General features: G+C 41.3%; 1 protein-coding gene across 1 annotated transcript in view; it reads left to right on the plus strand.

Annotated features, from left to right (window-relative positions):
* GRM3 (glutamate metabotropic receptor 3) overlaps positions 1-11,400 on the plus strand; it is a gene marked incomplete at both ends in the record, with an annotated part of 104,901 nt that extends 93,501 nt beyond the window's left edge. Inside the window, one exon of the mRNA XM_081243959.1 lies at positions 11,327-11,400. Within this exon, the coding sequence (XP_081100085.1) occupies positions 11,327-11,400 (74 nt within the window). The remainder of the gene's footprint in view (positions 1-11,326) is intronic.
* Between the last annotated feature and the right edge of the window lie 276 nt (positions 11,401-11,676).

Genomic DNA, 11,676 nt, shown 5'->3' on the forward strand with positions numbered 1-11,676 from the left:
TCTCTAGGCATTTCAAAGTGCATAAGTAACGAATCCATTGATCTTTTATTTTTATTTGTAACTCTTTATCTTTTACTCACGATAGTTTAATATTTGTGGGCTCATTTTATCCCATGTGTACAAGATATCACAAGTTCTATTTTATAGGTGAGAAAAGAAGAGAAATTACTTCTCAAGGATATACAATGATTCAAGAGTTGACACTGGATTTCCTGACTTGTGATTAGTATCCCTCCCATTTTAATAAATTGGAACCACTGTCATGAAATTCATTAAAGTCATTAAATGCCTGAATGCCTTCTATACACCAGAAATTACTAAGCACAGTGGTGAATAGGACAGAATCCCTGGTCCCAGGAAGGTTAGTGTCCTGGGCAGTGTTTTTCATACTGTAGAATGTAATCCATTAGTGGGTCATGAAATTTATTTGGCATGTTTGACCAGCATTTTTTTTTTTTTTTTTTTTTTTTTTTGCTGTACGCGGGCCTCTCACTGTTGTGGCCTTCCCGTTGCTGAGCACAGGCTCCGTACGCGCAGGCCCAGCGGCCATGGCTCACGGGCCCAGCCGCTCCGCGGCATGTGGGACCCTCCCGGACCGGGGCACGAACCGGCGTCCCCTGCATCGGCAGGCGGACTCTCAACCAGTGCGCCACCAGGGAAGCCCTGACCAGCATTTTTTAAAAACGGAAATAGAGGGACTTCCCTGGTGGTCCAGTGGTTAAGACTCTGCACTCCCAATGCAGGGGGCACGGGTTCGACCCCCAGTCAGGGAACTAAGATCCCGCATACCGCACGGCGTGGCCAAGTTAATTAATTATTTAATTAATAAAATATAATAAAACTGACCTGGACATTTAAAGAAAAATAATAAAAAATATAAAAAGATAAGAGAATAAAGTATCTTAGAGTGCATCATATGTAACAGGGTAAATAGTATTTCACCAAGTTTGCTCAAGTTTATGTATGGGTACCAGGTTCAGGTAAAATATTTATTTCTATGAACTGCAATCAAAGATATTTGAAAGCCACTTGCCTATGGGATCTAGTTCTATGTATAAACGTGTTACTGACCCACTATGATGAAAATTTAAGCAACTGGTTTAATATTTCAGTGCCTGTTTCCTCCATTATAGATTTAGCTCATTTAATATCCATTTCCCTCCTAAATACTGGGAAGTACGCTGTTTAAAGAATCAAGAAAAATCCTTAAATTGCTCTGCATTCATTAAGTACAGCATGTGTTTTTCTTAGGTTGCACATAATTTATGTTCTTCTGGTTAAGTATTTGAAGGCATTTTATTCCAATGGATTATTGTTACCAGTATTGCTGCTGTTTTTCTGACTTAGTGCCTCCAGAGGTAAAAACAAAAACCCCATGTGTGGACGAGAGTAAGGTGGTAGAGCAACGGAGTTACCACACACAGACACATTTCGTTATCTATTCCCTCATAACAAACTTCCCCCAAATTTAGTGGCTTAAAAGAAATCCCTTTTGTTATCTCTCTTGATTCAGTGGGGCAGGAATTCAGGCAGGGCTTGACTGAGCAGTCCACCTGCTCTGCAAGGCCTTGACTGGGGTCCTTCTGTGGTGTCAGCTGAGACTAAACTGATCTGGAGGGTCCACAGTGATTCACTCTCATACATGGTGCCCTGGTGGCATGCCTCTCCACATGGGACCCAGACAGCATGACAGAACCCACCCAGATTCAAGGGGAGGGAGGCAGACTCCACCGCTCAAAGAATTCATGTCCAGTTTTATTATGCTGCACTCTCCAAATCCCAAATCCAACCGGTACTGCACTCTTAGCAGGGAAAAAGTGACATGACACACTTAACCTTATGCAATACCAAGAAGTCACCTTGACTGGAAGGTGCGGCCATATTAATTCAGGGTTAATTCTCTGGCGAGAGAGTAGCAGAGATACCACATCACTCTGGAGTCTAAGTGAGCTCCCTGACAGCAGCTAAGGTGGCTGACAGCAGAAAGAAGATCAGTTAGTGGGTTTTAAAATCTGAGCAGTTGCTCCAAAAAGATAGAAAAGCATGGCCAAACTCAGAAGCAGGCATGGAAGAAAGAACATCGTTAAGGACATCTTGGAAAACTCACCATTTGAGAAATGTTTACATAGTACTATATGCAAAAGAGACCAATTTTAGTTGTATCTGATTAACTACATACAGTGGGAGTCAGAATAATAAAAATAAAGGAAACAGTAACTTTTCTCCACTAAGTGTACCCATAGGCCAGTTGTCCCCAGTATTTGTGTATTAAAAAAAAAAAAATCTTTGAAATGGAGATTCCCAGGCCCCACCCTTTGTATCATGGGGTCTTGGTAAAGGTCAGAAGTCTGGTCGGTAACAGATACTCCAGCTAGTTCAACAGAGATGGTCTGAGGAAAACGGGTTGAGAACCTTGGCCCAAACCATCCCGTCTGCTTCATCCACTGCTATCAGTGCAGAGCAGGGAGCTCCACTTAGATGCCCTCAAAGAGAAAGGAGGCCCTGGGTTCAGAGAAGGAGGGGCCCTTGAAGTCCCATCCTTTGCCTCATGATGTCAAGAGCCACATCCCAGCACAGTCATCTCCCCCATTGCTCTCCGAACCCTCAAAGGCATTTCCCCCATAGGAGCACCTGGCCACTCAAGAAACATTTACTCAAGGGGGGAATGCACCTTCCAATAGCAGTAGAACTCAGAGACCCTGAAATCCTAAGCTCATATTTATAATGCTGCTCCCACACCCACACACATAAGTAAACATCCTTTGTATTTGGAAAAGGAAAAAAAAAAAAGAGGTCATTTTTTGTTTTGTTCTGCTTTAGAAGCAAAGGAGCTTCCCACAGCTGATTCCCACAGACAGGCAATCAAGAACGTATGCTGAGAATCTTAGCATCTGCAAATTCAATGATTTTTTCTTTTTTTTAATTAAAAGCCTTCCCTTCAGCACTACACTCGACAGCATCTTGTGCTACCAGCATGGGTGCAGAATGTAAGCGAATGGTGTTATTTTGAGGGAGACAAGCTGGATGCACACGTGAGGTTTGGCAGCATAAAATGCTATAGGCCCTGCGCAGGTCAGAATATTTTTGACACTAATATGGGTTTGCATCAGCGTAGACTGGGGGGAGAAGAAAGAAATGGAGTGTGTCCCACAGTCTTCAGAGCTATTATGTACCCAGACGTGGTCCTACGGGGATGTGTATTTCTCTTGCTCATGGTGATCATTCAGATGTACGTATGTCATTATCATTAAGATCAGCCAAGAGGCTTCTGCTAATTAATGATGCCCAGATTTGGGTCCCGGAGGAGCCATGGGCATATGGAGATTGATTTTCTCTGCCACAACCTTATTCATAAAGTCACTTGTCTAGGTGGTAATGTGCGAACTGCTCAATTAATAGAATTATTCTTTATCACTAAGCATTTGCACATTATAATAAGAAAGCAGCAGTCTAAAAAGATCGAGGGAACCGTCTTCTAGTCTCACAGTATAATTTGCCACAGAGCTTCAGCAACAGAAAGCAAGTGCCTGAGGATAAGCTTTTGCATTTATCAATGGCCAAGCTTTGAAGATACCCCGCTTGGCCGGGGCAAGCCATTGTTCAACTCTGAACAGGACTTTATTAAAAAAAATAAATAAATAAAAGCACATAATGCCAAGTTTCTTCTCTACAGTGCTAGTCCAGAAAAACAGCATAATATACCTGCACTTTACAGTTCAGGGAGTCCCATGATGACTGGCCAGCAAATTAGGAAGTTATTTGGCAACCCAGACTGAAATGAACGTCTTCTTCGCCACAGGCATAAGTATATTATAAACATAAATCCTCTCTGACCAACGTAGGAAGAGCCTAGAGTTTTCAGCAAGTTGAGCCATTTGCTTCCAGGCAGAATACACCTAGTACATCCGAATCAGATAGATGTCAATCCATTTTCCCTTAAGAGAGCAAAGTCCACAGCACTCCTGAGAACCTCATTCGTTCTATTCCCTTTCATTCCCTCATTGAGGACGGGAGGATAGTCTCCAGCTATAATAGGTAACCCTATATACATTAGGAAATTGATGTTTAATACCTCTCCTTCTTTTATTTGACATTTCCATTTACTTCTCTCACAACCACTCTAAAGCAACCCTTAAATCATTTTCTCTTTACCTCTACTGTTTTGCTAGGTTTTCCCCAAGCAGCTATAGCCCACCTTCTTTAATACACAGACTGGAGCTGGAAGGGATGCTAAGGATCATTTATTCTAACAAACACATTTATAGATGAGAAAACCAGGGTTCCATCTATTAGGTACTTTAAGGAATTTGATAACTGAAGTCATAGATAAAACTCTCAAAAGCTGCTCTATGGCTCCTGTGGCCTCTGGATTTTCTGCCCCAGCTCAGTTACAAAATTCATCTCAGAGACTATTCTGACAGTGAGAATCTTAGCATCTGCACATGCAATGATTTTTTTTCAAGTTAAAAGCTTTCTCTTAAGCACCACACATGACAGCATCTTGTTCTACCAGCATGAGTACAGACTTGTGTTCCTCTCAAAAGCCCATACCAGGGAGTTCAACAGCATAAATCATGTATCTTTGGCCCCCAGTGATCCCCACACCCAGGCTGCACACAGACAAGGTGTGGCATTGATATTCCAAAGAGGCTACACACTAAGTTTCTTAGAAAATGTGATTTGATGAAGACAGATGAATATAGTTAATGTTTATGTCAGATATAATTTCTCTCATTTCCATAGTTTTTTAAAAGCATCACTTTCTTGAATTACATTACATTGTACAGTTTCCCTTCTGTATTGTACATTAGAACAGATTGTAAACATAGTAGCTCAAAGAGAGTTCCTAAACCAGCAAGTCTGATATTGTATGAGAGATACCTATAGTCATCTGCATTTCCACGTAACCCCAAATTTATTAACGCCTTTGGGAACAGGGTACCATGCTGAGAACTATGTTTATATGTCAATAAAAAAGAAAATATGTATTTAATCAAATACTGCCCATACATTGATCTCAGATGATCAAAACCTTAAAACAAAGCAAAGGGTCCAACCTCAATTTATTATATGCTATTTCTATGACCTCCTTTTCATTTTTAGTGAAATTCTCTGGAGGACATCTATAAATGGAAATATCTCTGTGCCTATAGCAGGAAAATGCCTACTCATATGGAAAAAAATTATTTTAACATGTCTGCCTTACCTGGAATAATTTCAGAGGGTTTGGGAGAGAAACCACTAACCAAGTAAATGTGACCAATTTGATGGATAATTCACTCCTTCATTGAAGAAATTTTTGTGCCCAGGCTCAGCTCTAGGCACTGGAGATGTGGTAATGAACAAAACAGACCAACTCTACACTCACGGTGCTTGCATTCTAATCAGGCAAGAGGGGGCACAGACAGACAAACCGACAATGCTTAATAACTCAGGTGCTGATAAGTGATGCGAAGAAAATAATACGGGACATAGGCAAGTAAGGTGGACTGAGGATGCAGAGAGTTCCTGTTTTGATAGAGTGGAAGGAAGTGATAAGATGACACTGAGCAGAGACACGATGGAAACAAAAGAAGGGAGCCAGGCATTGTCTGGGGGAACGTCTGGGGGAAAGACATTCCACACAGAGGTAACAGCAAATGCGAAGGTCCAAAGTTAGAAGAACATCCAAGAGGCCAATGAGGCTAGAGGGAAATGAATAAAGGTGAAAGTGACAGGAGATGAGGACAAAGATGGAGCAGATCTTGGAGGACTCTGGAAGTCACCGTAAGGACTTTTACTTTTCTGTTGCAAGAACTGAGAAAACACTTGAAGGGTTTCATCGGCACTGTGGCAGGAACTGACTTTAAAAGCATGGTTTTGGCTGTGTGGGCAAAATATAAGACAGCAAGTAGGCAGAGACCTCATTCTGGAGGCTACTGCCTAACCCAGATGATGGTGGCTTAAATCAGGTTGGTAGCAGTGGAAGCTAATACAGTGTGCAGATGCTGTGGATAACTGGAAGGTGAGGCTGACAGGATCAGCTCCACTAGAAAGAAGGAGTAATGTCTGACATTATTTTATTAGAGTTTAACCCTTTTGGCTTTTGATTTGGATCCCTAGATGTAGTAGCACTTATAGCTCCTATTAGTTGTTTGAGCCTTGGGGTGAATGAGTTTCTGCTCCTTGCCTGAAAACACATTTGGATAGAAAAGAGGGTGTTAAGCAACTAAGAGGATGTGAGAAGAATGAAAAATAGGAAGAAGAGTACAAAAAATTCTTGAGTCCTTTTATTTACAAATTATTGTGCATCCAACTTTGGTACTTCTTGGGGGAGGGAAGAGAGAATAAAAGAACATAATTGGAAAGGACCTCATGATGTGGCAACAGTGGACTGAGGTATTAAGTTGAAGACCAAGTGGAATTTCTGTTCATGAGGTAATTAAGTTGCATCGCAGTCTATAAAAAGGTACATGCTGTATTTCCTCTTCCCATGAATCTCGTCTCCTAAGAAATGAATCACTGAATGAAGAAGTCTTTGCTTTCATAAGTTCTAACTCCACACTTGGAAACTAAATCTTATGTTTACAGATTTCTATCCAACATCATAATGAATATGATTTCCTCTTAAGACTACTAGTAACAGTTTATGACAATTACTTTGGTCCTAAAGGGGGAAACACCCCCTGAGAATCTAGCCCACTTTTATTAATAATGGATTCTCAGTCTCCCACTGAGAAATCTCTGACATAGCAAGGCTACCAAACAAGTGGCTAGCAGTGTCACATCTGCCCAGACAACATTATCAACACATATACTTCTTTTGAAATGGGACCAAGGGGCCCTAGCACAGGTAAATTAAGGTGATGAGTAAAAAACGAGGTTCAATGACAAAGCAGGAGGACAAGTCAACAAATAACGGATGGAAATTGTATTCCATGACCACAGAATTAAAATATCTAAACAAGCAGACATGCTGGGAGAAATTATTTGGGGTCACCAGGAGCAAGGAAATGGAACAGCTGGGAACAGACTGGAATGTCCTTTCTGTTTAAATGTTTGTTTTATTTTTTTCCAAGTCTGATCTACTACACAGAGTAACACACTGATTCTCAGGAACCAAGTCTCAGTCACTAAATTGACTAACAGACTTGGCATCCATAAGAATCTATTAAATAAATATGCTTAGCATTGACTGAGGGCCCAGTTAGAAAAAATCGGGTCATTTTCTCCAAAGCCTGGCCAGTCTCTGCTTTACTGGTACAAGAAAAGTGGATTTCACGGTGCTAGACAAAGCTGCCACTTGGCTGCGTTGATCTCTAAAGCTTCATCAAGTTTGTGAAGCAAAACGTACCTTTTGATGGGTGTGAATGGTCCTTCTGTGGTCAGCTGTGGAACTTATTAGGTCTTTTTTCAGCTATCTTCACTTTTCACTTTAAATAGCAAAAAGTACCACGTTAGCCTAGAGTAACAGCTGCTACTCACCCCGACTCCCAGAAAAGCCAAAAATAAGCCTGCACACCTCTTATTTCTGACAGAAAGGATGATTATAGAAATCTGCCTCACCTCACTTAAGAAAATAGGTTAAACTTACGCCATTAAAAATCTCGTGAGAATTTCATTAAAATCGTAGAAAAGCTCATCACAAACACACACACGAAAATGACAGCACTTTCCTCTTCCACATATTTTACTACCTTGGGGAATAACAGATGGGCTAATACAGGAGCATATGTAAAATATTTATGAAAGGCAAAGTAATTGAGATGGTAAACTCATAAAACAGTAATTTCCTCTGCTATACTCAGCAGCATGTACCAAAATGGGAATATTTTTAACATAATAAAAAAATGCACTGGCAAAAGCTACAGATGAAACAGAAAAAGAGAAGCAGAAAAATACAAGTTACAATCCCCTTCAATACACTAAAAAGTGTTTAGGGAAAAAAAAATAATTGCAGCGTCTTGTGGGGCTTTTTGCTATTGTTATTCCTTGCAAGAAGACCTTGAATTTGCATTATCTTCCTCTCAAAGAGTGGAAGGTTCCCTTTAATGTCCCTCCAAAGCAGGTAGATTATTCCAGGTTATTCTGTAACCTTCCATAATGATGTCCACAGGGTGTTTAGTAGAAGATTGTGTGACGCTAATGAGCTTGCGGATTTTCCATGTGGCTATCTTTGCAGCCCATATACTTCTTACCTACATGGTCAAAATATACCCAATTTTTAAGAACTTAGAATGCAGTGAGCAAGCAAATCCTAAGTGCACGCTTAAGAACAGAATTACACTAAATTCCAGAATAGCATGGGGAACATCGGAGTAGGTTTCTGATACCATCTTTAAAAGTACAGGTAGAGAGGGGATTAGACTAGTTCAAGGTCGACAGCAAAGAGCACTAACACACTAATCCCTGGTTCTCCTAGACGTACCCCCATGACACATCATTCCTCTTCAACCTCTGAAAATGAAAATCCTGCACAGAAATAATAAAACTTGATCCCGGAAAAGATGAAGAGCTTAGCCAAAATGTCAAAGGCAGCATGCCTGCTATGGGATGCTCACAGCCCCAGCCAGTTCTTTGCAGACGTGGGTGATGGTCGATGCCACCATGTGGCTTGAGGAGCAGAAAGGCCAACCTGCTCCAAAATGAGGCTGCCGAAAGGCCTCACAATTGCTGGTCATTCCTTCAGGATAATAGATTATTTCTTTCTTTAAACTTCTTGGTTCCCCCCATTCTTTGAAAGGCAATCATTCACACAATCATTCAGAAAATATTTATACAGTGTCTATTCCATGACGAGCAATAGGGATAAAATAATTAAAAAGACAAGCAGAGCCCCAGCACACTTTCTAGTCAAGAGTATAAGACGTAAGACACTAAAGAAAAAAAAAAAAAGGCAAGGAAAAAACTCAGCTTTAAAGTGGGATAACGTGACAGAGAGAAACTGGCTGGTTACTTCAGACTAGGTGGCCTGATGACAGCCTTTTTCAGAGGGTGACATTTCACATGTGGATGACAGGAAAGAGCCAGATATGTGATTAAGAGAGGGAAGAACGTTCCTGGCAGAGGCAACAGCTATTACAAAAGGCCAGAAACTGAGAAATAGGTATTCTGTGTTTGAGAACAAAAGCAAAAAAGCGTAGGGGCGGGAGCACAGAATTAGGTGAATTCAGAAAGATAGGCATGGTCTGAATCGTGCTGGGATTTATAAACCAGAGTAAGGAGAGCACAAAGAGAAGCCACAGGAGGTGTGTAGGTAGTTGACTTACATTTAAAAATACTCTGGCTACTGTATAGAGAAAGCATTGCCGGGAAGCAAGGGTGGACACGGAGAGCCCAGTAGTGCAACTATTCCAGGGGCCCAGAGAGAGGGAATGCTGGCTTGGACCGGGGCGCTGGATGCAGAGACAGAAGTAGTTGGAGATGGAGCCTGAGTTGATTGGACTTGAGCACGGGTTTGACCCATAAGGAGAGACAAAAAAGGAAAGGAGCTTAAATGTTAGACTTTCGGTTTGGATAACTAGCCAGATGGTGAGACCATTCACTGAGGAAAGGAAGACTAAATGGGGACAGGTTAGGGAATCCAAAGGTATGCGTTGGCCACTTGATTTTGAAATGTCTATTAAACAGCCACATGGAGATGCCAAGTAGACAGGTGGTTAAAAGGAAGCTGCAGAGAACGCACATATTGAATAGCCAGGAGCACTCTTGCTTGGACTCCGTTTCCCCTTGTTCTTTCTCTTGCCTTACCTAGCTTTGATGAAGCGAGAATTAGATAAAGTATACTAAGAAGCTTTGCAAAGAATAAATTGATGCCCTCACATTTGGAATTATTATCACCACCACCTTCCATCAAGCATTTATCTGGCACACACTATGTCTTCATTGTAGAAGTTTCAGGAAATGTCGATTATGCCATCCCTGTCCCCCAAGATATTGCAGCTTTTAGTGGGCTCATATTGTAAAAGAAACTGAACCTCATTCTAAAAATGATAAGAGGAAAATATCTCCAAAAGCGTTACCAGGTCACATGACTCCACTGCAACCTTAAGCAGCCACACAGACTTGACTTTGTAATTTTCTCACAAACCTAGACAAGTAATCAGTGCAAAACGGAGAGGCTGGAGTTTCCCTAGTTGGGGCGGTGTCTGCTGAAAGACTTCAGTGCCCCAAAGATGGTGAATGTAACCCCACTTAATGCCACGTAGTATCCAATTTCATACTTAGTTTTTCCTTCGTGTTTAAAGAAATTCCTAGGAAAAATGCAATTTCATTGAGCAAGAATATTTCCACTATGATAGTGAACATGAACACTTTAGCATGACATGAAATTGGTTTATCTGATTATTAACCAAGAGCTATGCCCTTAAAGGATGGGACAGCTGACTGGGCAGCTTGACCTGAGCTGTGGTCAGGTAGCCAAGAGGGTCAGCTCCTCCCGGGCAGAGTGTGTCCAGATGGACAGGTCAGGCGATGGGACGTCATCAGCTCCAAAAGGTAATGTGAGGCCATCGCTAACTGATTCTCTTGGCCATACAGTTTCATCCTATGGAGGATGGGGCTCCTTGCTTTTGTTCTCATTCAGGAAAAGGAAAAAGCGTTCAGGGCAAACCAGGTATCACTTAACTGTCCCTAGACTTCTCACAAAAACAAAACTTTTGTTTAAAACAAGTTCGGAGCTAGGAATTTTATCTAGGAAAACGACAAGCCATAAAAAGAATGAATATACATATCCGTATTATACTCACACCCCGACACCATCGTCACTATTGTCATTAACAAGAGCATCATCCCTTTGGAATTTCTTCCTGTCTGCAAACTATTATGAAATTGAAGTTCTTAGCACCCCAGCCCTCAGTAGAATTTTCACAGAGGTTATCCACTGAACAATGAAAATATAGCAAACCATCCTCTACGGCAGTAGAGTTCACAGATGACTTACGGCCGAGAGAGAACAAAATTAATTAAGGTATGGAAAATATTACGTAATTTAACAGTCTAAGGAAACTGCAGTGAGCTTTCAATTCTGCACACTGTATTTTAACCAGTTTAAAGATTACCAAAGCTAATTCTAAACCCACAAGTGGCTTCTTTCAACAGTGATTATGCTTATCAACTCTCTCCAAGAGGTATGACAGTAATGGAGGTAAGTTCCAGGATACAGACTAATTTTGAGCAGAGCACGTTGAGAAGGTTGACCTACTACAGCACTAAATCACCTAGCATTCTCCAAAGCCAAGTTAAAATGAGTTTTTTTACTTTTAACTAGTGTCTAGGATTATCCATGCCCGTAGCTCTGTGGCCCCCTTGATTAATCCAGAATTTTCTGTCCTGCTCTGTTTTCCAGCCTCTGCAAGCACGTATGTGCCGACGGTGTGCAACGGGCGGGAAGTCCTCGACTCCACCACCTCGTCTCTGTGATTGTGAATTGCAGTTCAGTTCTCGTGATTTTAGGCTGTTAGATGAAAGTGCTCACGTGCAACTCCGGAATGTGGAAACAGAGCAAAAGATCACCCCTAGTACCTTTTTTTAGAAACAGTACAATAAATTATTTTTAAGGACTGTACAGTATATAGTGACGTGCTAGAACTTTTTAGACTGATTTTAGTGTCCCTATTATTAATAAGTCCCCAGAACATGGAAATAACCATTGTTTACAGAGCTGAGCATTGGTGACAGGGTCTAACAGGGTCAGTC

The sequence above is a fragment of the Mesoplodon bidens genome (genome assembly GCF_964165515.1).
Source record: "Mesoplodon bidens genome assembly, chromosome: 9".
In the NCBI taxonomy this organism is placed as follows: domain Eukaryota; kingdom Metazoa; phylum Chordata; class Mammalia; order Artiodactyla; family Ziphiidae; genus Mesoplodon; species Mesoplodon bidens.